This window comes from Delphinus delphis, chromosome 4 (assembly GCF_949987515.2).
Source record: "Delphinus delphis chromosome 4, mDelDel1.2, whole genome shotgun sequence".
Taxonomy (NCBI): domain Eukaryota; kingdom Metazoa; phylum Chordata; class Mammalia; order Artiodactyla; family Delphinidae; genus Delphinus; species Delphinus delphis.
Window position 1 is genome coordinate 87,202,736 of NC_082686.1, and position 25,542 is coordinate 87,228,277.

Consider the following 25,542-nt stretch of genomic DNA (forward strand, 5'->3'; position numbering starts at 1 on the left):
TCTCTGGAGTCACTTGATATCGTCACAAAGTCCATAATCAAAGAAAAAAATGCTTTGGCACTCATAGATGACCCCACATCGCGAAGGATTCTATTACAAACATCCAAGGACATCTTCCATCCCACATATGGGCTGGCCTCGGAAACAGCATATGCCCCTCTCTAGCGGCTCTGAGATGGAAGCACTGCCCAAGGGACTTCCCAGAAGTTCTAAAAATTCAAGACACACTGAGACAGGAAAACCCTTTTAAAAGCTACCCCATATAGAACAAAACACTCCAGTCTAATGATCTACACTTTCTTCCCTCTTGCCTCATTATTGTCTAAATATTGGTCCTATAAGACTCTTTCACATACAAAATCAATACTCCATGCCATGTGCTCTGAGTGGCTTCTCTCACTAGTGATGACAAGTCTGTGCTGACACATCTCAACCAGATTCCTTTGTGACCAAAGCACAGAGACTGGTTTATAGCCTGGGATCAGAGCTAAGCTAGTTGACTCTTAAGAGTTTTCAAATCCTCACCCTCATCCTCTCATAGACCACCCACACCCACACTAAGATCACTGCCCCAGAAAGCACTATAAAGCACTTGCCTTCATGTGGCCAATAGTGCAGCCAAGAAATCAGGAAGGACCTTCTTGCATAAGTACTGCTAAAACTGCAGAAACCAAGGATCACATCTTGGTTTTTGTAATAATGCTAGCAGAGTACACACAAGAAAAAAGTAACTGCGCTAGATGGTAAAGACGGGGATGAACCACCTCTTCCTTAATATCCAGTGTCTTTTGTCTTAAGATTTGGTGTGATATGTCTTTAGAAAAAAATTAAAATTTTAAATGTTTTAAAAAAAGAAACCAGGCAGGTTAGAGAACCGTACAAATTGACAGTGAAATGTAGCTCAAAGAATAAGAGGGCAGAATACAAACTAATGCATTTTTCAAGTAATAGTGGTAGAGTGTTTACTAAAATAGATTACAATAAAATTCATATATATTGGGCTAATTTTTTAACAAACGGTAGCATAAGAATGGAGATTCCAAAAATATATTCATTCTATGATAATTGCTTAATATACGTCAAACCACAAGATACACAAAAATAAGGGGGGGGGGGGTAGAAATCACTAATAAAAGTTACTGGGAGAGTTACACAGCAGTATAGAAGAAAATTAATCTAGATACATGTCTTACACCAAACACTATAACGAGGTCCAGACAGATCCAGGAGAAAAGCATCTAAAAAACTAGAAAAAAGAGCAGAATAGCATATTTATCCTACTTGTGAAGGGGAAAGTAATTTCTGGCCAAAAAAATATATAATATCAAAAGAGATGGAGTAGTTGAGTATAAAAATGTAAACACTAAAGAACAAGTTTTGCATTACAAAATATAAGGAAACAAACAGAAAGGCAACAATAACAGAATGCGATAAGACGTAAAGTATAATGAAGAAAAGATTATATCCAAACCACGTAAAAAGTGATAAAATTATTGATATAAGATGTCAACATTCAGGTTCAACTTGGTAAGAGCTCGCTGTTGTTTTTTTAAAGATCGTTTAGTTTTAACTGTAAGAAAATACTAAAATCAAATCATCATCACTACCTCCTGAAGTAAGCAATTAAAACAATCTTGAGGCAATTATTCACCTACTAAACTAGCAAAAAGTACACAGCCTGAAGCCGCGGAGAAAACCTGTATATTTACTCCCACAATATAAATCGGTTCCACCCTTCTAGAGAGCAATAAAACTGTGACCTTTGACACAGTATTTCTCCTTTGAGTATGACCGCAGGAACCCAACAGTAAGAGAGAGGGAAAAAAACTAATTTGTACAAAAATATTCACAGATGAACTATTTATAATAGGAGAAAGTAGCAATGGCCCCAAATAGAGGAACTAAGAACTTGAGACATATAAACACAACAAATACTGTAACATTATTTAAAATGACAAATGTATGAATTCTGTGTAATTGCGTACAGAAAATATGTATAGAATTGTGTATAATGTACATACAAAAAATAATGTTCATGGAAAAAGAACACATACTGATGGCAAGGAAGAAAAGGGAGAGGGGAAGGGAGGCTGTACGCTGACAGAAACCTGAAATGAAACTGGAACAGATCAACGGTTTTATACTTATTTAAGTTCCTGCCTTGGGGGTCCTCAGCCTCGCCTCCCATTACCTTTGTGCTTGGTCTAGAGTGGTGTTTCTCACACTACTGTCGTGAAGGACCAGGTTGTTTCGCTTTGTCTTGTATTTTGTTTTGCTTCTATTCATTAAGGAAAGATACATGGTCCTGGTGGTCCCACTGCACGTGGCTAGTTCTCAGCTCCAGCCAGGTGTGAACTGACATGTGTAAGCACCACAAAACCCAAATGGGTCTATATCCTGTTCAAACAAACTAATCCACTGCTGATGCACTTGGATGTGGCTTCAATGTCAAGTTGCTATAGAAATTTCTAAGCACCTACTCTCAATGTTTGTGCTTATCTCATGGCACCAGTCAGCTGACCACACTTCAAGTAGCCCTGGTCTAGAGCTAGGTGAATTGCCAGTTCTGAGAGTCTCACTGTCAGGAAAGCATCTCTTCAAGGACCCCCAGGGACACCAGGACAGGCCTGAAGCCTTCAGAGTAGCCCATGTCAAAATCAGCTGCACATGTTACCGCCTGCACATCTGCAGACACTGCCCAGGTCCCACACCCATCTATCAACCTGCCAGCCTCTGCCCATGACCGATTCCCACATCCCTCTGCTCATCCCCCTGTGCTGATGGTCCTTAACACCAAACCCACTTTCATTTCACAACTGTTAGCATCTTGTTCATTGAAATCTGCAGCTGTGAGAAACCCAAGCTTCCTTCATTTGGGGTCACCACATTCAGAAGCTGAGCCACACATGCATTTGCTCGTTGAGGGCAGGAGAATTGTATCACATTCATTACTGAATTGCAAAAACAGTACCTGAACGGTGCAGAGCAGGACTGGACAAACATGGAACTGCAAGTTTTGTGTAGTTATTTGTCACTTAGTTACACAGTTTAGTCTCTCTCTCTCAAACCGGTCCTCAGTGCCCTCCCGATCTGGATTTAAAATACACTGCACAGCACGGGCTCGATTTAAACTCTTTGGCATAGCTAAACAATGGGAATCATCAAAAGAAAACCGATGGCCAGGCATAGAAAAACAGACTGAGGCACCAGCAGGAATACTCACTTTTCAGGTTTGTTTGGCTAAAGTCATGCTCTTAGCAACATGGACACCAGAAATGCACTGTCCCAGCTCTCCTGCCTTCCATAACCAAGCCAGCCTCACATGGTTCTTCAAGACAGCAATGCTGTCTCCACAACCCCTTCCCACCATGGACCCTATCTGGCTCCTACTTCCAGAGGCCACCCAGCCCAGAATGACCAGTGTGTGCTTCTCTGCATGGTCTTAGCTAAAGAAGATTCTAATTATCATTTACATGATGCACTGAACGGAAACGTGACCAAGATGCAAGACTTGATTTCGAAACCTGAAATTACAAGGAAGTCAAGAAATACCACTCAGGGCTTCTCCAAGGCTCCATAACAATTCCCTCTGTCAACTTCTCCCACCCCACGATCAATCTGTAAAAGAGAAGTGCAGCATTAGAAGCCCAGGCATTGTTTAAATCCAGTCTTCAATGCATTTCAATACAGATACAAGAGATACAGAGCCATTCACTTATTACTTTATGTTGGATGACTCTGCATACTACTCAGAAGTAACATCAAGGACAAAATCACCTTGTTTTACACTGCTTGCCACTTAAAAGAATATTAAAACACTGGCGAAAATAAAGGTCAAGGTTACAACATGTTTCAGAGGAGCAAGCGAACAGTCATTTTAAATAAAAATACACCACACTGTCAATCAGTAGGTGTTTGAAGAACTTTGTTTACGACAGCGTGTTCTTGGAGACCAGCCTCCGCTGGGAAACAGGAAGGGAGAGGGAGCCTGTGTGGGCTGCGCACTCAGGAAACAGTGTCCCGCGTAACCCTTGTTTGTATAACATCAGAACAGTGTGGAAAACAAGTGGTCATTGCCTCTAAGAGAAACATGATGTAGGTAGATGGAGTCACAACAAATCCATGACACACACACCCATGCACAAGGGAGACAACAAAAGGGACAAGAACGCAGTATTTCCTAGAACACTGATTATTTTTTAAAAAAAAGAGAGAGAGAAAAGAAATGAACTAAAATAACTGCTTATAATAGTGAAAAGAACTAACCCCCATGCTCAAGAACAGATTTGCTTAGTAATTTACGGTACATCCATGAAACGTAACACTTTTTCAGCCATTTAAAATTGACTTGGGATGAGTATTTACTAATAGGAAAAACGTACATAGTATTTTTGAGTGAAAAAAGCAAATAACAAAAGAGTGTGTACGATGTAATATACACAACATGTACACGCTCCACGGCACAGGATGTCGTAACAGCATCGGGAAATAAGGTGTGATTTTTTTTTTTTCTTCACATAGTCTTTTGGCATTTTCTAATTTTTCTTTAGGAACATGGATTCACTTTTTATTAATAAAAACAATAATATTTTTCTTAACTGAAAGTATTTAGAATCCAAAAATATATGTGGAATAGAACAGGCAGTCATTCAAATGTTTCCTTTTCTTAAACCAAGCTTTCCTTAGGCTTTCACAACTTCACAGCTTTAAGGGTCTGGATATTCTCGCTGCTCCAAGTAAAAGTGTGGTTTGAAATAACTAAGAGATTATCTCGAAATGAGTAGCTAAGGAAACGTGGGAACACACAAGTAAAAGAGAGGTGATTAGGAAGGCAGACAAGAATGTGATTACAACTGAGAAAAATGAAGCTAATCAAGGACACTGTACCCCAGTTGGATGCCATCTAAGTTTACAGGCGGGGATGGTCTGTGCGGAGTCTGGAAAAGAAGCGATGAGAGAGAATGAGGCTGTGATGTCTTCTCCGGGGGCAACAGAAGGGGGGCAGGGGGATGTGGGGCAGGAAGTTTATTCAGCAGAGAGAGAGACAAGCAAGCTTGGTGTCCTGATAACATTTACATCCTAGCAAGGAGAGACAGAAAATAAACAGAAAGAGACATAAAAGATAATTTCCGGCAGAGATAAGAGTGATAGAGGAGCCTGAGGGTGGAGACCAGGGAGTTGGGGTCTTGATACAGTGTGATGGGGGTGGAGCATGGGGGGCTCTCCAGGAGGGCTAGATCTCAGGATGAGGGACCAGGCAAGCAAAGTGGAAAGAGAACCCTCTCTAGATGAAAAAGCATGTACAAAAGCCACAACTCCAGGAAAAGCCTGGCTATGTCCTCAAATGACAGAAAGAAACTCAGGGTGCTGGAGTTGAGGGAGAGGGAGGAGAGGTCTGCAGAGGCAGGAGAAGTGCAGGATGCAAAACCACTGGAGGGTCCCCAGATGAGAAGCGCCACAATCTGATCTACATTTTTAAAGATCACTCTGGGACTTCCCCGGTGGCGCAGCGGTTAAGAATCCACCTGCCAATGCAGGGGACACGGGTTAGAGCCCTGGTCCGGGAAGAGCCCACATGCCATGGAGCAACTAAGCCCGTGCGCCACAACTACTGAGCCTGCGCTTAGAGCCCACGAGCCACAACTACTGAAGCCTGTGTGCCTAGAGTCCGTGCTCCGCAACAAGAGAAGCCACTGCAATGAGAAGCCCGCACACCACAACGAAGAGTAGCCCCCGCTTGCCCCAACTAGAGAAAAGCCTGCATGCAGTAACGAAGACCCAATGCAGCCAAAAATAAATAAATAAATAAATTTATTAAAAAAAAAAAAAAAGATCACTCTGGCAACAGGAAGACCCACACTGTCCAGTACAGTAGCCACTAGGCACATGTGAATGCCTCAATCTAAATTAATTTAAATTAGGTTAAATAAAAAAATCAGTTTCTTCATCGCACTGGCCACATTTCAAGAGCTCAGTACACAGTCACATGTGGCTAGGGTTACCATACTGGGCAGTGCAGATATGGAACGATTCCATCATCCCAGAAAGTCCTTTAGACAGCCCTGTCTAAACAAGGCAAGATGGCACCTTAGCCTCTGGGGGGTGGCAGAGGAGGGAGTGGGGGCTGGGTTGCTCGCGGCAGAGATGGGGAGACTGGGGTAGAGTCAGTCTATAACTTTAGGGTACAGCCCGTAAGCATAGAAGACAGAATAGCTGTAGAAGTGTGTGGGAAACGGCAGAATCGAGGTCAACCCCTAACTGCTTTGATTCATTACTTCATAAGACTGCCCACCTCTCTCTGCTTGACTCTTGCTTTCATCAAGCAAGCATCTGCCTATTAATCCAGCCTCTCGGATACTTCCATATCTGAACGGTACATATGAATATTCCAATGACTGGAGCACAGATTCTCCAGTACAATCTGGCTTCTAGAGCAAAACAAACAGACGACAGTTTTAAAATACAAAAATTAAGTACACGCAGACGGGAAGCAAATGTGCAGTCAGAAAGTAAAACGGGGACATCCCTGGTGGTCCAGTGGTTGGGACTCCACGCTCCCGATGCAGGGGGCCCGGGTTCGATCCCTGGTCGGGGAACTAGATCCCACATGCATGCCGCAACTAAGAGTCCGCAGGCCACAACTGAGAAGTCCGCATGCTGCAACTAAAGATCCCACATGCACAACGAAGATCCCACGTGCTGCAGCTGGGACCCAGCACAGCCAAAATAAATAAATAAGTAATAAAAATAAATCAAATTAAATTTTAAAAAAAGAAGAAAGTAAAACAAAGTTCCAGATCAAGTGCAGCAAGCACACAGCCCACAGAAAGGGGAAATGTGATAGAGAAAAGCACTATCAAAAAATAGGCAGTGGTTGAGAGTCCGCCTGCCGATGCAGGGGACACGGGTTCGTGTCCGGTCCGGGAAGATCCCACATGCCGCGGAGCGGCTGGGCCCGTGAGCCACGGCCGCTGAGCCTGCGCGTCCGGAGCCTGTGCTCCACAGCGGGAGAGGCCACAACAGTGAGAGGCCCGCGTACAACAACAACAAAAAAAAAATAGGCTGGGGGACTTCCCTGGTGGCGCAGTGGTTAAGAAGCCGCCTGCCAATACAGGCGACACGGTTCGACCCCTGGTCCAGGAAGATCCCACAGGCCGCAGAGCAACTAAGCCTGTGCGCCACAACTACTGAGCCTGCATGCCACAACTACTGAAGCCCACGTGCCTAGAGCCCGTGCTCTGCAACAAGAGAAGCCCGTGCACCGCAACAGAGTGGCCCCCACTCGCCGCAACTAGAGAAAGCTTGCGCACAGCAATGAAGACCCAAAGCAAAAATAAAATAAATAAAATACAGAACACAACATTTGCAAAATCCAAAACCTTGGTTTCAACAGCAAATCCACAGAAATAAATTTGTCCAAATCAGCTAAGTAGGAAAAAAAAAAAACGCATATAATCCCAAGAGACTGCAGGCCTCTGCTAAATGTTGATAAATCATGCTTGTGGCCATGAAGTGTTAAGAAAAAATAGACATGTTAATGCAGTCATGATTCTTCTAGTTTGCTCCAACTTTGACGTTCTCTCTGCAGAGAACTCCTACGCCTTACAGCTGCACAGCCTGGTCCCAGACAGCTAAAGGCACAGTCCGAGCAGCAAGGTTTTGACACACTATAAATTTACTGTTCCACTGAGGCATCATTTATTAACTTTTTTCCTAAGTATGAAACTAAATCCTTGCTCTGGGTATCTAGAGCAATGAGGATGCTGTCACCTGAACAGCTGGGAAGGGTTTGGGCAGGACACGAGGAAGAGCAGCTACTACGATGCTCAGAGGACAAATGGGCAAAATAAAAATCGTCTGAGAATGAAGACACTGAGGTGAGCATCTTCAGCAGCACTGAACTGAAGCTATAATCCATCTAAGTAATTCCCAGCTTACATCTAAAAAACAAAAAATGTGAAACCACCTTGTCAAAGGTAAAAACCTCTTATAGTCTTTTCTTATTATTTTTAAGAATAGATGGCTTTCTTCAGGATGCATTTCCCCTGATAAACTATATTAAACATGAAGATTAGGTTTCCAGGCTAACCCATAAAAAGTCCATCAGTATGAGCTGAAGCTGAGTATGAATAACACCCCTGAACAGAGCTCCCCCCAAAGGAGCCTAGCAAACACTCAACGCCCAAGGCTTTTGCTACCAGACAGAGCCTCACAAAGAATTACCAAGTACAGGACGTCCCTCTGTGGCAACCCCAAGACCCTATAAATTCCATTTCACCTTCTACTCGGAGGGATCCCCCCACTACCTCCCACTAAAGAGAAGGATAGCAGTAAGTAGTATTCCACCAGCAGTCATGAGTACAACAAACGCTGCAAGGTAGGTAGTACAGAAGGGAAAACCAAGGCTTAGAGAAAGTCAGTGAAATTAAGGCACTTGCTGAAGTCCTGTTTCTATGAAGTAGTAAGAAGGGGGGCGGACCGGGACCCAGGCCAGTCTGGCCCCCAAGTGCTACCGGGTTCAACTGAGAGGCAGATGTCGTTTTGGTAGCAGGAGCTAGGTGGGCGGCTGGCAGTAAGCACAGGCCATTGTAGGGGCGTGGGGAAAAGAGCAGTTTCTTCCTTTATTTCAAGGCTATATCATTCCAAGAAAGCAGAAGGGAGCCACCCCACTGAAGTGAGTAGCCTGGGCCGGGTGCTCTGTCAGGCTTTCCTGCAAGGGAGGGGAGAAGCTGGAGCAGGCCCTGACAGCTCCACTCTCCAAACTCAGAAGGACAGCCAGAGGGGACTTCCCTGGTGGTCCAGTGGTTAAGACTTCGCCTTCCAAGGCAGGGGCTGCGGGTTCGATCTCGGGTCTAGGAGCTAAGATCCCACATGCCTCGCGGCCAAGAAACCACAACATGAAACAGAAGCAGTATTGTAACAAATTCAATAAAAGACTTTAAAAATGGTCCACATGAAAAAAAACCTTAAGAAAAAAGGACAGGACACCCGAGTCCTTGGAGTTAGCCTTTCCAGGCTGACAGCTCCCTGACAACAGCAGCGGCAAGACGCTAGGGAAGCAGCTGTAGGGTTTGACGGCCTCCACGGTGCACGCACCCTCATCAACTTCAGCCATTAAACTGGATCTATCAGTGGTCCCGCTCTGCTGGTTGGGGTTCTGGAGAGAGAGCCCACACCAGCTGAGGCTGCTTCCAAGGCCTCAGGCTGGAAATACTGCCCCGGGCTCCTGTCTGAGTTTCTCTGGAACTTGGGCCAATCGGTGGGAGGGCCAGAGGCCTGTGCCAGTCGCTGCTTCCTCAACAACCTGGGGGGCAAAGATCCCAGGAGCAAAGAGGTGGGGCCCTGAGGTCCATCAAAAGGAAGGGTTACTCACACATCCAGGGTCTCTAAACTAGAGGCTGCCAAACTCTGCAATCCGAACCCTGACCTCTGAGCTCCAAGCCAGTCAGTCCCCCCAGTTTTCCCTGTGGGCGCCTCACCTTCCTCATCTATGACCTTGATACACTCCACCTCCCAGGGTACCGGCTGTGAAGTCATCTTTAACTCCTCCCATTTCTCACCCACTGCATATTCTGTCACTAAGTTGAGCCATATCTTTCATCGAAATCTCTATCGAGTTTAGTCCCAACATCCCACCATCTCTATCCCCACTGCCATCAGGAAAGCGCCCCCCTCCGATATTACAAGAGGCTCCTAGTTGAATTCCGATTCAAGGTCTCCCTACCTCCCAACCTATTCCTCATTCCACTTCCAGAACAGCCACACCAAATAACCACGGCCTCATGCTGTTCCCTTGCTCTTAACTGGCCTGCTCACCCGGTCTAAACTTATCAAGACAATCTCCTTCACAACCCACAGAAGTCCCAGCCTTGCTTTCCAGTTTCCCCAGTAATCCTCTCTTCCATAAGCCAGTGAAGGCTCTCATTTACATGCCGAGATTGGTGCCACCCCCACACCTTTGTCTCCCCTCCTCTAAAATGCCACCTTTTCAAATCCCAACCAGTTGTCCAGGCCAATAACTCTTCTAGACTTTACTGATTGCTCCTGTGCCTGAAATCTCCATTCACACGTTACAAGTGCCACACGGTTCAAAACTTAAATATCCTATAAGTGCTTCAGGGTCTAACCTGATGACATATCAGGGCTTACGTCCCATCTCTGTCACATACTGAGATGTCTGTACATGTCTTTGAACAAGCTACCTAACTTCCCTGACTCTCAGTTTCCTCTCTGTAAAACAGGGCAAAAATAGTGATTATCATTTATAACAGGTTACAATTGTAATTAAATGAGATGTTATATACAGAAGTACCTAGGACAGTACTTGACTCATTATAGACACTCGAAATCGGTGCTCACACTCCACTATGATAGAAAGATCCAGATCATACTCTCCTTTCCTGTGGTCCTCTGTTTCTCTCCTAATACTCACACGTTCCCAGTAGCACCTAGCACAGTCCTGGGGGCATAAGAGGCGCTAAATAAGTATTAGTACTTGCTAATTAACACAAAACAAAATGTTTTATTATTTATCTTATTACAGGAAGCACATACTATTCTGCAACATCTCTAGTCTGGAGTCACGTTCAGATTCATTAAATTCTTATTATTGCCTTGTCCTGCTGTTCCAGCTCTAAAAATAGGTGCTCTCGTCCACATCTGCCCTGCACATGGGGACAACGGGTGTCCTGGGCTGATCATGAGCAGCAGCACAGAGGCCTGGGCGACACCCACAGACACCAGCTCTCTTGTCACCTCCCCGAGGGGCACCATGTGTGATCACTTCTACCAAGATCCTGGAGCATCTAGAATCATAATACACAAAATACTCAGCAAGTACCCAAGACACATTTCCCTAGCTTTTCAAGGGTCCAGCTTACGACTTTCCAGACAATATGATAAAGTAAAAATACGGCATTGGTTATTTTTTGTTTGTTTTTTGCGGTAGGTAGGCCTCTCACTGTTGTGGCCTCTCCCGTTGCGGAGCACAGGCTCCGGACGCGCAGGCTCAGCGGCCATGGCTCATGGGCCCAGCCGCTCCGCGGCATGTGGGATCTTCCCGGACCGGGACACGAACCCGTGTCCCCTGCATCGGCAGGCAGACTCAACCACTGCGCCACCAGGGAAGCCCGGCATTGGTTATTTTTAATAACATTTTTATTCCAAAATGCATGCTCATGATTTTTTTAAAACAGAAAAGATAAAGCCTTACTAGCACAGGTTCCCAAACGGCACAGTTTTCAATCCTTAATTCTCTAAGACCTCAGCTATTCTGTGTCTTCAACAATCGGTATCCCAACCAAGATAGAGATGGACAAAGTGCTTTGAAAGCACAGGAAAATAATTCTCTAACGCAGCTTGGGGGGTGTGGGGAAGCCCCCAGGAGAACACCTGAGCTGGTTTTTAAGGATCGGTGGGGTTTTCAGGGGGTGAGGGGTTGGGAGAGGGCATTCCATTCCAAGCACAGGCCAACGTATGGAGGGATGAAAGCATGGGGCATCTGAAGAACACAAAGGTGCTAAGGGACAACACTGGCAAGGAAAGTTGGATCAACGTGGTAAATTGACTTGTTTGCTCTGTTAGAAAAGTCTGAACAGTGCCACTGAAAATTCCTAGGCAGGGAAGACATAAGACCCATGTTCTAGAGAAACAACTGGGAGTGCAATGTGACAGATAAAAGGGAGGCAAGGTGGTCAGTTAAGAGGCTTCTGCAAGAGTCCATCCAGGCAAGAGGTGATGAGGGCCTGAGCCCTGGCAGTGGAGAAGGAGAGAGGAGGCCAAGCCGGAACCTGGTCACTAATGGAAAATGACATAAAAGAGACAGGGATACACCTATGTCCACAGCAGTATTAGTCAAACAGCCAAACGGTGGAAGCCACCCAAGTGTCCACTGATAGCTGAATGGATAAACAGAATGTGGCGTATACATACAATGGACTATTATTCAGATTTAAAAGGGAAGGAAATTCTGACACATGCTACAACATGGATGAACCTTGAAAACAAGGTAAGTGAAATAAGCCAGTCACAAAAGGATAAATTCTGTATGATCTCACTTACAGAAGGAACCTAGAGCAGTCAAATTCATAGAGACAGAAAGTAGGATGGTGGTTGCCAGGGGCTGGGAAGAAGGAGGAATGGGGAATTATCGTTGAATTGGGAAAGAGTTTCAGTTGTGCAAGATGAAGAGTTCCAGAGATGGAGAGTGGTGACGGTTGCACACAACAATGGGAATGTACTTAATACCACTGACGTGTATACTTAAAATGGTTAAGATGGTAAATTTTCTGTTGTATTTTACACAGCTGTTTAAAAAGAGAGAGAGGGAGAGGGAGGTAGAGTGGATGGCATTGTACATCTCCCAGCCTGGAGATGAATGGCAGCAACTTGAACTGAGCTCCAGTCCACAGGAAGAATGTAGTGGAGAGAAAAGAGAATTCAGAGATGCACAGATGTCCAGGTTCAACGTGAGCTGAGAATACAAACTCTCCAAAGGCTCCCTGACAGGATCAGCAGCATCTCTTACATTCCCAGACTCTAAAAATGACACAACTTTAAAGGGTAATTAACTGCTCCCAAAAAGAGCCAGCAAGTGACTTCTTGATTATTAGATTAGAAAAGCAGGACTCTAGGGTACATAGGGCGGATTACATACATATGTCAATTTCACCCCTTTCTGAAACCCAAATAAAAGAACACTTAAGTGATTTTTTTAAAACATAAACCACAAACCTGGAAACTGTGCTGTAGATGGGTAAGCACTAAAAAGACTAAGATGAGCTGATAAAGCCGAATCCTATCCCTGCAGGAGGAAAAGCCAAGATTCTATCTGATTTACACCCCAGAATTTCCAAAAGACTCCAGAAGACTCCAGGTTACTCTGAAATTGGGGTAAAAAGGAGCTAAAATAAGGAGGAAAGGTTGAAAATCTATGTAGGTACCACTCAGCGCCCCAAATCCCTCCTGCACACCAGCAAACTACTGATTTATTCTCTAAAGCAGGTAAAAACAAAGGATTCAGGTCTGTGGGACAATGGGCTCAGTTAAGAATAGGGGTACCATAATACATGGAGAATTAGACACGTATGTGTAATGTACATGTATCAGGACAGAACGGGTTAGAAAATACAAACTATTCTAGGTATTTCAGGCAGGAAGGGATTTACTACAGGAAATTAGAGGCTTACAGAATCATGGGAAGAGCTATGAGAGCCAAGGTCAGAGAAACTACCACTCAAGTTCAAGAAATCAGGATGCACAAGCATCATAAGCAACTGAACAGATGATCCCAGCTCCCCCATGACTGATGTGTCTTTGAGTCCCAGAAGAACATTCAGAAGCTGACTGGAAAATCTCACATCTGCATTGTGAATTGTGCAATAGCAATAGTGGCTTCTCCTTCTCTTTCGCCTTCCAAATCTCTCTGGCAGAACCAAAATCAGAATCCTGCCATCAAAGGATTCTGGGAAATGCAGTGTCCATGTTCCCAGCTCCTGCAACATGGGAGAAGGCTTAGCAAAACAGGGATAGGGTTGAGAACCAAGAGACAATATCCAGCTGGTATTCTATACCCATATGCTGAGACCACCCTCATCCTCTTTTGCTCAGCTCCCCTGAGTCCTGGCAGACAGGTCTTCAGTTTCCAGGCAATAGATGACAGAAGTCTCCTAACCCGTGGTCAAAGGAAAAAAATCAGGATGCTAAAATGTAAGGTTCCCCAAAGAAACAGCCCAGCCAGATGATCCTACAGTAAAGCTGATATTCAAAAGAATAAAGAATTCTCATCTCTAAAAGAGCCAATAATTTGAGCCCAAGTAGTTGCAATTGTTTTCAAAAGGAGTCAAATTCTTTAAATTTTAATTTGCTTTAAGAAGAATGTATGTGTGGAATATGACATTATGGTTGCGCTAAGATTAACAATAAATTATTCAATCACCACAATGTGAAAATGTGAACCCACAAAAACCTCAATGCAGGTGGGGTATGTCACTGGAGTAACCAGTTGTACTTGCCTAAACTCTAGAACTTTGGTTTCAAAGTATGGCCTGGGAACCCTGTGATGCCCCAAGACCTTTCAAATGTTCTGGGAGGTCAAAACTATTTTCATAATGAACTCATTTGCCTTTATCACTCACATGCTCTCATGAGCATTTTTCAGAGTCTATGTGACATCCGATGACATCATCACTCTAATAAGCTAATGGAACGGAAATTGTTTTAAGTTTTTCTGTCTTAATTTCTAATATGGTAAATGTCAATAGATAGAAACCACATAAAAGCTCTTTGGGGTCCTCAAAAATATTTGAGTATAAAGGAGCCAAAAAGCTTGAGAATTGTTGCTGTAAAACAACTTTTTAGTTAGTTGATTTTGGAAGGGAACTTTTGATATGTGAAACCAATTAGACTTAGTTTAAGTTTATATCTTCCAAGAGAAAAAAAAAAACAATCTGTAAGTTCCTAAATTTTGCTTTACTATCTTATATCTGCTTATCCATCAGGAGGAGGATTTTTCCACATAGACCCTAAATTAAATTATTTTTTTCCCCTGGGAAACAACTAAACACCATGATAGCAAGTCTCATTGCCCAGAAGGCAGCATACACAGCACAATAGTAAAGAGCAGTCCCTACAGGGACTCAGATACTTGTACACCGCTGATCACAGCAGCTTTATTCATGATAGCCAAAAGGCAGAAACAGCCCAAATGTCCATTGACAGATGAATGGATAAAGAAAATGTGGCCTATACAAAATATAGTATAATTTGGCCTAAAAAAGGAAGGAAATTCTGATACATACTGCAACATGGATGAAGCTCTTGAAGATATACTAAGTGAAATAAACCAGACACAAAAGGACAAATACTCTGTGATCCCACTTATATGACGTACCTAGAATAGGCAAATTCATAGAGACAGAAAACAGAACAGTGGTTACCATAGGCTGCAAGTAGGGAGGAAGGGAAGTTATTGCATCATGGGTATAGAATTTCAGGTTGGTATGATAGAAAAGTTCTGGAGATGGATGGTTGGTGATGGTTACACACGATGCGAATGTATTTATGGCACTGAACTGTATAATTAACATGGTTAAATTGGTATAAATAAAGAATAAAAAAGCAGAGATTCTAGAGCCAGATAACCTGGATTCAAATCTCAGCTCTACCACTTATAGTTTGTGTGACTTTTGTGCTTCAGTTTCCTCATCTGCAAAATGATAATAATATACAGCATAAGGTTGTTGTGAGGATTACATGAGTGAATATATGAATAAATATATGCTTAGAATGCTGCCTGGCAACTAGCAAGTGCCCCATCACTGGCTCTCAAACTTTAGCACGGGTCAGGATCACCTAGAAAGCTTATTCAAATACAGATAGCTAGACCCCATCCCAGAGTATCTGTCTCAGTGGGTCTGGGATGGGACTCAAGAATTTGCATTTCTAACAGGTTCTCAGGACATGCTGGCACTGCTGGTCCAGGAAGCACACTTTGAGAACCACTGCTCTGTACAAATATTAGCTGTCATTATTATTATTAGCAATGTCTGAGGTAGTACCAGGCAGATCGATAAGTACTCGTAGAAGGAAGGACAAAAAGACAGAAGTACACTCCTGTGTCACTCCTCTATTCACAGAATACTTCACTTCTGGTCACCAAATGTGAGGGGCAGGGTGGACCCCTCAGGAAGCAATTCTCCATCTCTCTGTAGACACTGAGTACCCCACAATTTAACTCAGCTCTGACACTACCTAGAGACACCATCACATTCCCCAGGTTAAGGGCTCAGTCCCACAAGGCTGCCTCCCCCTGCCCCCCTACTTTAATCTTTTTTTTTTTTTTGCGGTACGCGGGCCTCTCACTGTTGTGGCCTCTCCCTGTTGTGGCCTCTCCCGTTGCGGGGCGCAGCCTCCGGACGCGCAGGCTCAGCGGACATGGCTCACGGGCCCAGCCGCTCCGCGGCATGTGGGACCTTCCCGGACCGGGGCACGAACCCGTGTCCCCTGCATCGGCAGGCGGACTCTCAACCACTGCACCACCAGGGAAGCCCTGCCCCCCTACTTTAGACACCAGTTGCAAGTCCAGGTTATCACCTGTGCTTCTGAAGGACTGACTATAAATAGTAGGTGCCCACGACCCCCTCCACAGGTTCAATTAATTTGCTAGAGCGGCCCACAGAACTCAGAAAAACAACTTACTTACTGGATTATCAGTTTATTACAAAGGATGTTAAAGGATACCAGTGAACAATTAGAAGAAGAGATGAGCAGGGCAGGGTATGGGGAATGGGGCGTGGTGTTCCTGTGCCCTCCCAGCACCCTCCAAACCCCACAGTTCAGGGATTTTTGTTGTTGTTGTCTTCATTAGATAGGCAAGAATGACTAAATCATTGGCCACTGTTGATTATGTCAATCTCCAGTTCCTCCCCTCCCCGGAGGTGAGGAGGGGCTGTAAGTTCCTACCTTCTAATCACTTGGTTGGTTCCCCTGACAACCAGCCCATTCTCAGGAGCTTTCCAAAAGCCCCTAGCACAAACTCAGGTGTGGTTGAAAGGGGATTGTTTAAGGATAACAAAAGACACCTTCATGGCTCTTATCACTTGGGAAATTCCAAGAGTTTTAGGAGCTCTGTGCCAGGAAAAGGGTCAAAGACCAAATATATATTCCTTATTGTAAATCACAATATCAATATTGTAAATCACAATTTCATATTTTCCTACAAGTAGATGATCTCAAAGCCTTTCCCGCTGGATTTTGCTTCCCAAAATAAACAGACTGTATACCAAAGCCCTTATCTCAGTCTTCAGTTGACCCCAGCTGAGACAGGGCATAAGGTAAGCTCCCCACTCTCAGACAGGTGGGGAGGGGCATAATTAGCACCAGAGTGGCCCAGCTCCTCTCCTACCTAATGCTTTGTACCAAGTAGATGTTTTAGAACTACAAGTTAAATGGGTAAAAGAAAATAAAATGATGGCAAACTATAGAAGACAGACTATAACTGCTGTGTTATAAGACACAGACCCTAAGTAATGTAGGCTTCAGAGGAAAGGATGAAGTTTGAAGCAGAAGACAAATAGAGGAAGGTGGTCCTAGGAAAGGAAATGAGCCTTAACACGCTGAAGACCCAGAGACTGGACTCCCCAGAGCTGACAACCTAGAAAGTGAGAAGAGGTGGGACAAGGTACATTCTGATGAAGGAAGGGCTCAGTAACTAAGGAGATGAGAGTAGATTTTACATGGTGGTTCATGAAGGCTTCTGAGCAGAAGTATGAACCAATTTCCCCACTCAACCACACCAAACTTTCTACGTAACCACTGACAACCAAACACCTGGGCTTACAACATGTGATTAACTCTCTTTTATCTCTTTCTTTTCTTCCTATGGTGATTACTAATTGGCCAGGCGCACTTTACATATTAATTTACTTAATCCACAAAGCAGCTCCATGAGGTAGGTTCTATGATTGTCCCCATTTTACAGATGGAGAAACTGGGGCACAGAGAAGTTACACAGCTGGGTGACAGAGCTGGGATTCAAACCCTGCCAGTCTGGCTCTCTCTTTCACATCTGTCCCCACAACAAAGTAACCACTTTCTACATGATAACCCCACATGATTCCTTTCCCAATGTTTCCCATATGTTGTATCCTTACCATTTGCAGAACCCGTAACCACAGATAATTTGTATATCTCCTACACGTTCATTGAGTTCCTGGCATATATACCAGATGCTGCACCAGCTGCTGGGAATACAAAGATACAAAGTCCCCATTCTCCAGAAAGGTCCCATCACAGATCTTGCAAGATGAACCAAGTTATGGAGAGGTGAACTACAGGTCGAGGTGAGAAGGTGGGCCTGGGATGAAACCAGATTGGTAGGTGAAAAAACAATCCTCACCCATCCCAGAAGAGCTGTTACTTGAGCTGGAATGTTGTTCTCCTATTTATTTCTATGCATCTTTATCTAAGACCATTTTCAAAAGTATCCAATGCAAGGATGACTATTTTTTCCACTCAAATGGTTTTGGTCCTTTGTCTACCACAGTCCTATAGCACTGGTGGATTAAAGTCTGCTGTGTTTGGCACCAATGGATTTTGCTCTGTATGGTTCTTATAGCCACGCATGTATGAGTTGACACATAGTAGGTGCTCAAGAACCCTTATGGGGTTCATGATGAAGTGTTAAGGACCATAGGGAAAGATCTGGAATTATCATGCACTGTGCTTTAATATAATTTGTTATAAAACCTTCTTTCTCTTCCTCCCTTGAAACAGGAAATATACTGATGCACCGGCATTGTAAATAAGCCTAGTCTTCCCCAAAGAAGTACTGTGATATAAATGAAATCATCAGTTTACACTGGACAAGATGCTTCTAGAATAGCGTTTGGCACACAGTAAGCTCCCAATAACTATTTGTGGAAGTGAATTAAAATAATAAGCTTGGGCTTCCCTGGTGGCGCAGTGGTTGAGAGTCCGCCTGCAGATGCAGGGGACGCGGGTTCGTGCCCCAGTCCGGGAGGATCCCACATGCCGCGGAGCGGCTGGGCCCGTGAGCCATGGCCGCTGGGCCTGCGCGTCCGGAGTCTGTGCTCCACAGCAGGAGAGGCCGCAACGGTGACAGGCCCGCGTACCGCAAAAAAAATAATAAGCTTTTTTTTACACCTGCCTTACACTATAATGTGGCAAAGACTTCCAATAACAAAGTTCGTAAGAAGAATTTGAAGAGTAACCCGGATCAAACATAGAAAAAGCAGTTTTACGCACTTCACATGTGTTATCCTAAAAGAATTAGGCTACTTTCTTCCTGGAGTTCACAATCTGCAGATGGCTTAAATTAATTAGGGTCATCCCTCTCCACCTTTAAAAGCTATTAGTGGAAACCTGCCCAACACTAGACACAAAATCTGAAAATGCATTTTCAAATACTTTGTGGATAACAGGATTTAATGACACTGCTGACCGTCACATTAACTAGTGTGATCACAATACGCTAAGTATTAAATATAACCATTTCATTCCACTCTACACAGACTTTTGAAAGAAAAAAATAAGTAATGAACAAATGAGATGTTTATCCCCCAAATGATCTGGAATTAACAAAAAAGAAAAATTAAATATCACAGAGGATACTAATTCTGGGACTTCAGTGTATACAAAACAAAAAGGCTTTGAAATCAGCTGAAATCAACTCACAACATAATAAAGGATACTTTGGAACATTTGCCGCTCATTTGGTTGTGTTTTTTTTCCGCCAACAATACATAATATGAATAAAATGTGTTAGACTATTGTTGTGAAACCTACCTCAGTCCCTCCATCCATGCACCTCCCTTTTGCATTGAGATCTGCCCAGTGACACATGAGCTCTAAAGTGGGTGGATAAAAATAACCTGATCCTCAAAAAGACATGATAAACGCCAGACAGCTGAGTCACTTTGAAGCCCATTTTGACTCCCGAAAGGGACATTCACCCTCCTTTTCCTTCTCACACTTACACATACAACCTGGTGAAAAACACCACCAACAGCCCTAGGTGGAAGGCGGTGATGCGTCTTCACTTCCCCCTCCAGTCTCTGAGGTCACGACTCGCGACTGAACTTTTAATAATTTATACTATTGCATTTCAAAGTGACTCATTTAGAGGAAGAAGCGGAAAGGCTTAAGGAAACCGTAGTAATCCAGCAGACCCCCTATTTCTGCTGCCCGAGTGTAAGCACCCGAAGGTTTCTTCTGACATTCTGACGTAAAGAAAAGGAGTGGGGAGAAATTTAAAGTGGAGGGAGAAAAGATCAGAGAGTAAATCATAATTGACCAGGAGTGGGAATCCCTGGGCAAAGCAAACGGTCCCGGAAAGAGAAGGGGGGAATCAATCTCGTCCACCTACGCGCCCTCCGCTGTCGCCCCAAAGAGGACGAAAACCATCTGCAACGTACAGTTAAGATCAGGGAACTCTTCGACTCGATCTACCTTTCAAACGGTGGCGGGGTTTGGGGCAAGCTTCTAGGTATTGGGGCCCTGGCAGCCTAAGAAGCCTGGCGGAGCAAGCCACCGCGGCCGCCCAGTCTTTGGCCTCAGCAGCCTTGGGGCATGCAGCGCCGGGCACCCAGTAGGCACTCACTAAGTGTTTGCTGAACTGCAGTGCCCCTGAGCCAACTCTGGCGCCCGGCGAGGAGGTCCCCGGCTGCCACTGCGCATCTTCTCCCTCCGCTTCACGTGCCGCCGAGTTCGGCTGCTCGCGGCCGCCCCAGGCAGCCCGCACCGCGACCCTCCCCCGAGGCGCCGCCGGCGCCGCCGAGCCTCACTTACGGGGGAGTCGTAGGAGAAGGCGCACTCGTTCTTGTAGACCCTGTCCCCGGACCGGGGCACGCGGATCGTGGGCATGTGGGGCACCAGCAGCTCGCCGATGTCTCCTGCAGCCATCTTCCTATTGCCGCTGCCGCCCGGCATGCCGAACAGGGCGCCCCGGCGCTGCATGGCCGCGGCGCGCACCCAAGCGGAGCGGAGCGCTGGGTCCGCCCGCGGCGGCGGCGGCGGCGGCGGCGGCTGCTGGCTGCGCTGGCGACTGGAGCCGAGCCGGGAAGGGTGGAGAGAGCGGGCCGCGGGGCTGGAGCGGGCACGGGGGGCCTGCGCGTAGTGGCGGGCTGGTGGAAGGGACGCTGCTATTTTTAATCCAATGGCGAATCGCCGGCCCAGTTGCAGCGTCAGGCGGGGCGCTGGGGAGGGCCAGCCGCAGCGCGCGGGGAGGGGGAGCTGGAGAGGGGCCTTGCGCCGTGGCCCGGCTCGGCGCCGGGGGCGGAGGGCAAGACCCCGGGCCGCAGGCTCGGAAGTCGTGAGCATGCCGCGGTGGGGCACCACCTCCGTGTTTTCTACCGTAAATCGTTAGGCTGCGAAGGGACAACTCCGAGGCAACCAACACAAAGAGCAGGATTTGAGGTTTTAAAAACCGCTTGCTTTTAAAACATCTGAGGATAACAGCGGGGACTGCCCCTGATTGGGTAGGGGTGGAACTTGAGGTGCAGATCTAGAACCTAACGTCGGGCCCAAATCTAAATTTGTTCTTTGCACTTCAGTGTTAGTCTCCCTAAGCCTCATTCCTCACTTTTTTAACATCTAAATCTCGTTAGAAGAGAATAGAGTAGGATCCAGGAAGGATAGATGTGTATTTTTCCAATAATACAGATTTTTCTTACGTATGGGGCAGGGGTATATTTTTCTCTACCTTTGGAAAGTCTTCTGCGAGATTCGAGGTCTCCGCGTTCAGCATTCAACTGACTGATTTGGGATCTTACGTGCACACATGCATCTTCCCTGCCTTTGCACGTCCAATTCCTCAAAATAAATAATAAACAGGGTTAGGTTGGGGAGAATGCGGGGTAATAATCTGCAAACAGAGCAAACCTCACAGCATACTCTCATTTTCTCCAAAAAACTCTTAAAATACAGGTTCAATTCCATTGAGCTTCCCTACCTACACCCAACTTAAAGGGCAGGATACCAGTGATCCCTACCAGTTAATGAAATGGATAAATAGTGACCCAAAATGCTGATTTCTGTGCAAATCAAAACTATAATGAGATACCGCCTCACACTGCTCAGAATGGCCATTATTAAAAAGTTTACAAATAACAAATGCTGGGGAGGTTGTGGTGGAAAGAGAACCCTCCTACACTGTTGGTGGGAATGTAAGTTGGTGTAGCCACTATGGAGAACAGTATGGAGGTTCCTTAAACTAAAAATAGAATTACCATGTGATCCAGTGATCCCACTCCTGGGCATATATATCCAGACAAAACTATAGTTCAAAAAGATATTTGTTTTTCTCTTTCTGATTTACTTCACTCTGTAAGACAGACTCTAGGTCCACCCACCTCACTACAAATAACTCAATTTCGTTTCTTTTTATGGCTGAGTAATATTCCATTGTATATATGTACTACATCTTCTTTATCCATTCATCTGTCAATGGACACTTAGGTTGCGTCCATGTCCTGGCTATTGTAAATAGAGCTGCAATGAACATTGCAGCTCTATTTACATGACTCTTTGAATTATGGTTTTCTCAGGGTATATGGAAATCTAAAAAAAAATATGGAATCTAAAAAAATATATATGCTTCTGAAGAACCTAGGGGCAGGAGAGGAATAAAGACTCAGACATAGAGAATGGACTTGAGGACACGGGGAGTGGGAAGGGTAAGCTGGGACGAAGTGAGAGAGTGACATGGACATATATACACTACCAAATGTAAAATAGATAGCTAGTGGGAAGCAGCCGCATAGCACAGGGAGATCAGCTCGGTGCTTTGTGACCACCTAGAGGGGTGGGATAGGAAGGGTGGGAGCAAGACGCAAGAGGGAGGAGATATGGGGATATATGTATATGAATAGCTGAAAAAAAAAAAAGATACATGCACCCCTATGTTCATAGCAGCACTACTCACAATAGCCAAAACGTGAAAATGACCTATATGTCCATGGACAGATGAATGAATAAAGAAGATGTGGTACATATATACAATGGAATACTACTCAGCCACAAAAAAGAACAAAATGATGCCATTTGCAGCAACATGGATGCAACTAGAGATTATCATACTAAGTGAAGTAAGTCAGAAAGAGAAAGAGAAATACCATATGGTATCACTTATATGTGGAACCTAAAATATGGCACAAATGAACCTCTCTACAAAACAGAAACAGACTCACAGACATAGAGATCAGACTTGTGGTTGCCAAGGGGGAGATCGGGGAGAGGGATGGACTAGGAATTTGGGGTTGGTAGATGCAAACTATTATTGGGTTGGCCAAAAAGTTCATTCTGTTTTTAGTAAAAATAAAAGACACATTTTTTATTTTCACCAAGAATTTTATTGAACAATGTATTCACTAACCAAACGAACTTTTTGGCCAACCCAATACAATTTAGAATGGATAAAAAACAAGGTCCTACTGAATACCACAGGGAACTATATCCAATCTCCTAGGATAAACCATAATGGAAAAGAATTTAAAAAAAAAGAATGAGGGACTTCCCTGGTGGTACAGTGGTTAAGAATCCACCTTCCAATACAGGGGATGCCGGTTTGATCCCTGGTCGGGGAACTAAGATCCCACATGCCAAAGGGCAACTAAGCCCTCACACTGCAACTACTGAGCACGTGAGCCATGACTAGAGAGATTTGTGCCGCAACTACAGAGCCCGAGCACCACAACCATGAGCCCACGTGCCACAACAAAGCTCCTGTGCAACTAAGACCCGCTGCAGCCAAAAATAAATAAATAAGTAAATATTTTGTTTAAAATCTCAATAAAAAAAGAATGTGTATATGTGTATAACTGAGTCACTGCTGTACAGCAGAGATTGTAAACTGTAATCAACTATACTTCAATTAAAAAAAACAACAACACACTGATTTCTGCAAGCCTCTCCCAGATCAAATAGTACTTAAATTCCTTTTTTTTTTTCTTCCATTATTTCTCTGTCACTCTCTGATTTTGTAGATGTGCTGGCTCTGCTAGGGAGAAAGGATGGTACCTGGAATTTGATGTGAGGAGGACAAATGAGCCCTTTGTTGCCCTGCTCTTCTAAATTTCCACACCTCAAGCAAGTCTCAAACACCACACATCTATGTAACTCACAACTCTCTAATGCGATCTGTTGGAAATGGAGAAGAAGAGACACAAAGCAAAAAATTAAACACCGATGCTACCCTCATCCTTGGGCAGATACTCGCAAGGAGATTTTGCTTTTTATTATTATCCTCACCAGCTTCTCACCTTCTAATAGTATCTGTGCCTGTTTCAGGTTCATGGATGAAGCTTGCTTGTCTAATTACAGAGAAAAACTTGATTCAGAAGCATTCAAAATTTAAGAGTTTAAATATTTTTATATTAAATGCAAATTAAATTGAGACACTATTTTTCAGACTAATAAAGATATATTGAGTTGGCCCAGGTTTGGGAAATAGGACCTTACATACATTGCTGATAGGAATAAAGACGTTAAACTTCTTTGAAAGGAAATTTAACAATACCAACCATAATTTTATATGCATGTAATATTTTCCCCAGCAATTCTTTATCTATATGTTTATGCTACAGATAAATTCACACTGTTTAAGGATATTTATTGGAGCATTGTTTATAGTAACAAACAACTGGGAACAGCCTAAAAATCCATCTGTAGGAAGTGGTTAAAATACGGTACCGTCGAAAGAATGAAGCACCCTGTACATGCTGTTGTGGAAAAATCTCCAAATCATATTACCGGATTAAAAGAGCTGAGTGCAAATCAATGTGTAAAAGCAAAGCGTACATTCAAGGCCAAGGATGTGCTGTAGGCACTCTGGCACATCCTGTATACCATGGGCCTTCCTTCCAAGTGGTTGTACCTGTGCTAAATATTTTTAATGTTGCCCCTAGATAGCTATAGATTTAGACATTGATATCAATATCATGTAAATTTATGCTACATCGTAGATAGATAGGTGCTTGTTTGGCCTTAGGAAGCCTCTGGAAGAACACACAAGAAATTAATGACAATTGGGCTCTGTGGAGAGAAACACAGTGCCTAAGGTTAGAGAGGAACTTACTACCACTATTTACTTTTCTGTACCATTAACATCTTTATTATGTGCAAGTACTGTTTAAAAAAGTAATTATAACTCAGTTGTAAAAACAATAACCAGTAATATTAATAGACGTTGAAGACAATTACTGCACCACCATAAAAATACATCCCAACTTTTTTCATGCAATGGCACGCATTGAAAATGATAATATTTGTACAGCCCACTGAAGTAATTGGTCAAGGATGGCTTCATGCAGCCTGGGGCTACTAGTCTGGGGCCCCAGTCACTGCAATCCCCAGCCATGACCTCCCAAGGATCAAAGAGATCTCATCACACCTGAATGCCATCTCTGCATACCAGAATGTCAATGGCACACCAGATGGAAAGTTCTAATCAAAACAGGGGGAAAAAAAAGAAAAACAGGGGAAAATGACACCATCTAAACATGGAGGAATGATTAAATTGGGTACATCTATTCAAAGATGTTTATATAAATCTTAAAAAGGATTATTATAAAAATGATTGTTTTAATACATTTGTATGTTAGCGTAACATGTTTACAATACTTATACATTATTATTGCGACTGGGTAAAAATAAACATGCGTTTTTGACAAGACTGGAAAGACAAAATTTAAATAGTTATGTTTATGATTTGTTATAGGATTTTGTTTTTATCTTCAAAATGTCTTCAATGATGTTACGGTTTTTAAATAATGTAAAAATTTATCAACACACAAAGGCTAATAAGAGAAACTTCACTGAATTAAGATAATGTCTTAATCATGCCATTTTAGGGAAAAATTCTAGTTCAATTACTGGAATTTTTAAACTTAATTTTGCAAATTCTATATATGACTATTTTACTATTGGGCCAGTTTCCACATGTGGATCTTGATCAAAGAGAGGGAATAAGGTGATGATGAGTAAACAATTTTAACTTCCAACATAAATTTAAAGTCTTACTGGAAA

General features: G+C 43.9%; 1 protein-coding gene and 1 non-coding gene across 2 annotated transcripts in view; one reads left to right on the top strand and one right to left on the bottom strand.

Annotated features, from left to right (window-relative positions):
* The window catches only part of USP13 (ubiquitin specific peptidase 13), a 121,022-nt gene extending 100,547 nt beyond the window's left edge, over positions 1–20,475 (bottom strand). The window contains exon 1 of the mRNA XM_060011089.1: positions 20,308–20,475. Coding sequence (XP_059867072.1) covers positions 20,308–20,475 — 168 coding nt within the window. The remainder of the gene's footprint in view (positions 1–20,307) is intronic.
* LOC132425172 (small nucleolar RNA SNORA81) lies at positions 636–814 on the top strand. The gene has a single exon (XR_009519369.1). It is a non-coding gene; the product is annotated as a small nucleolar RNA SNORA81 (small nucleolar RNA).
* Positions 20,476–25,542: the final 5,067 nt, after the last annotated feature.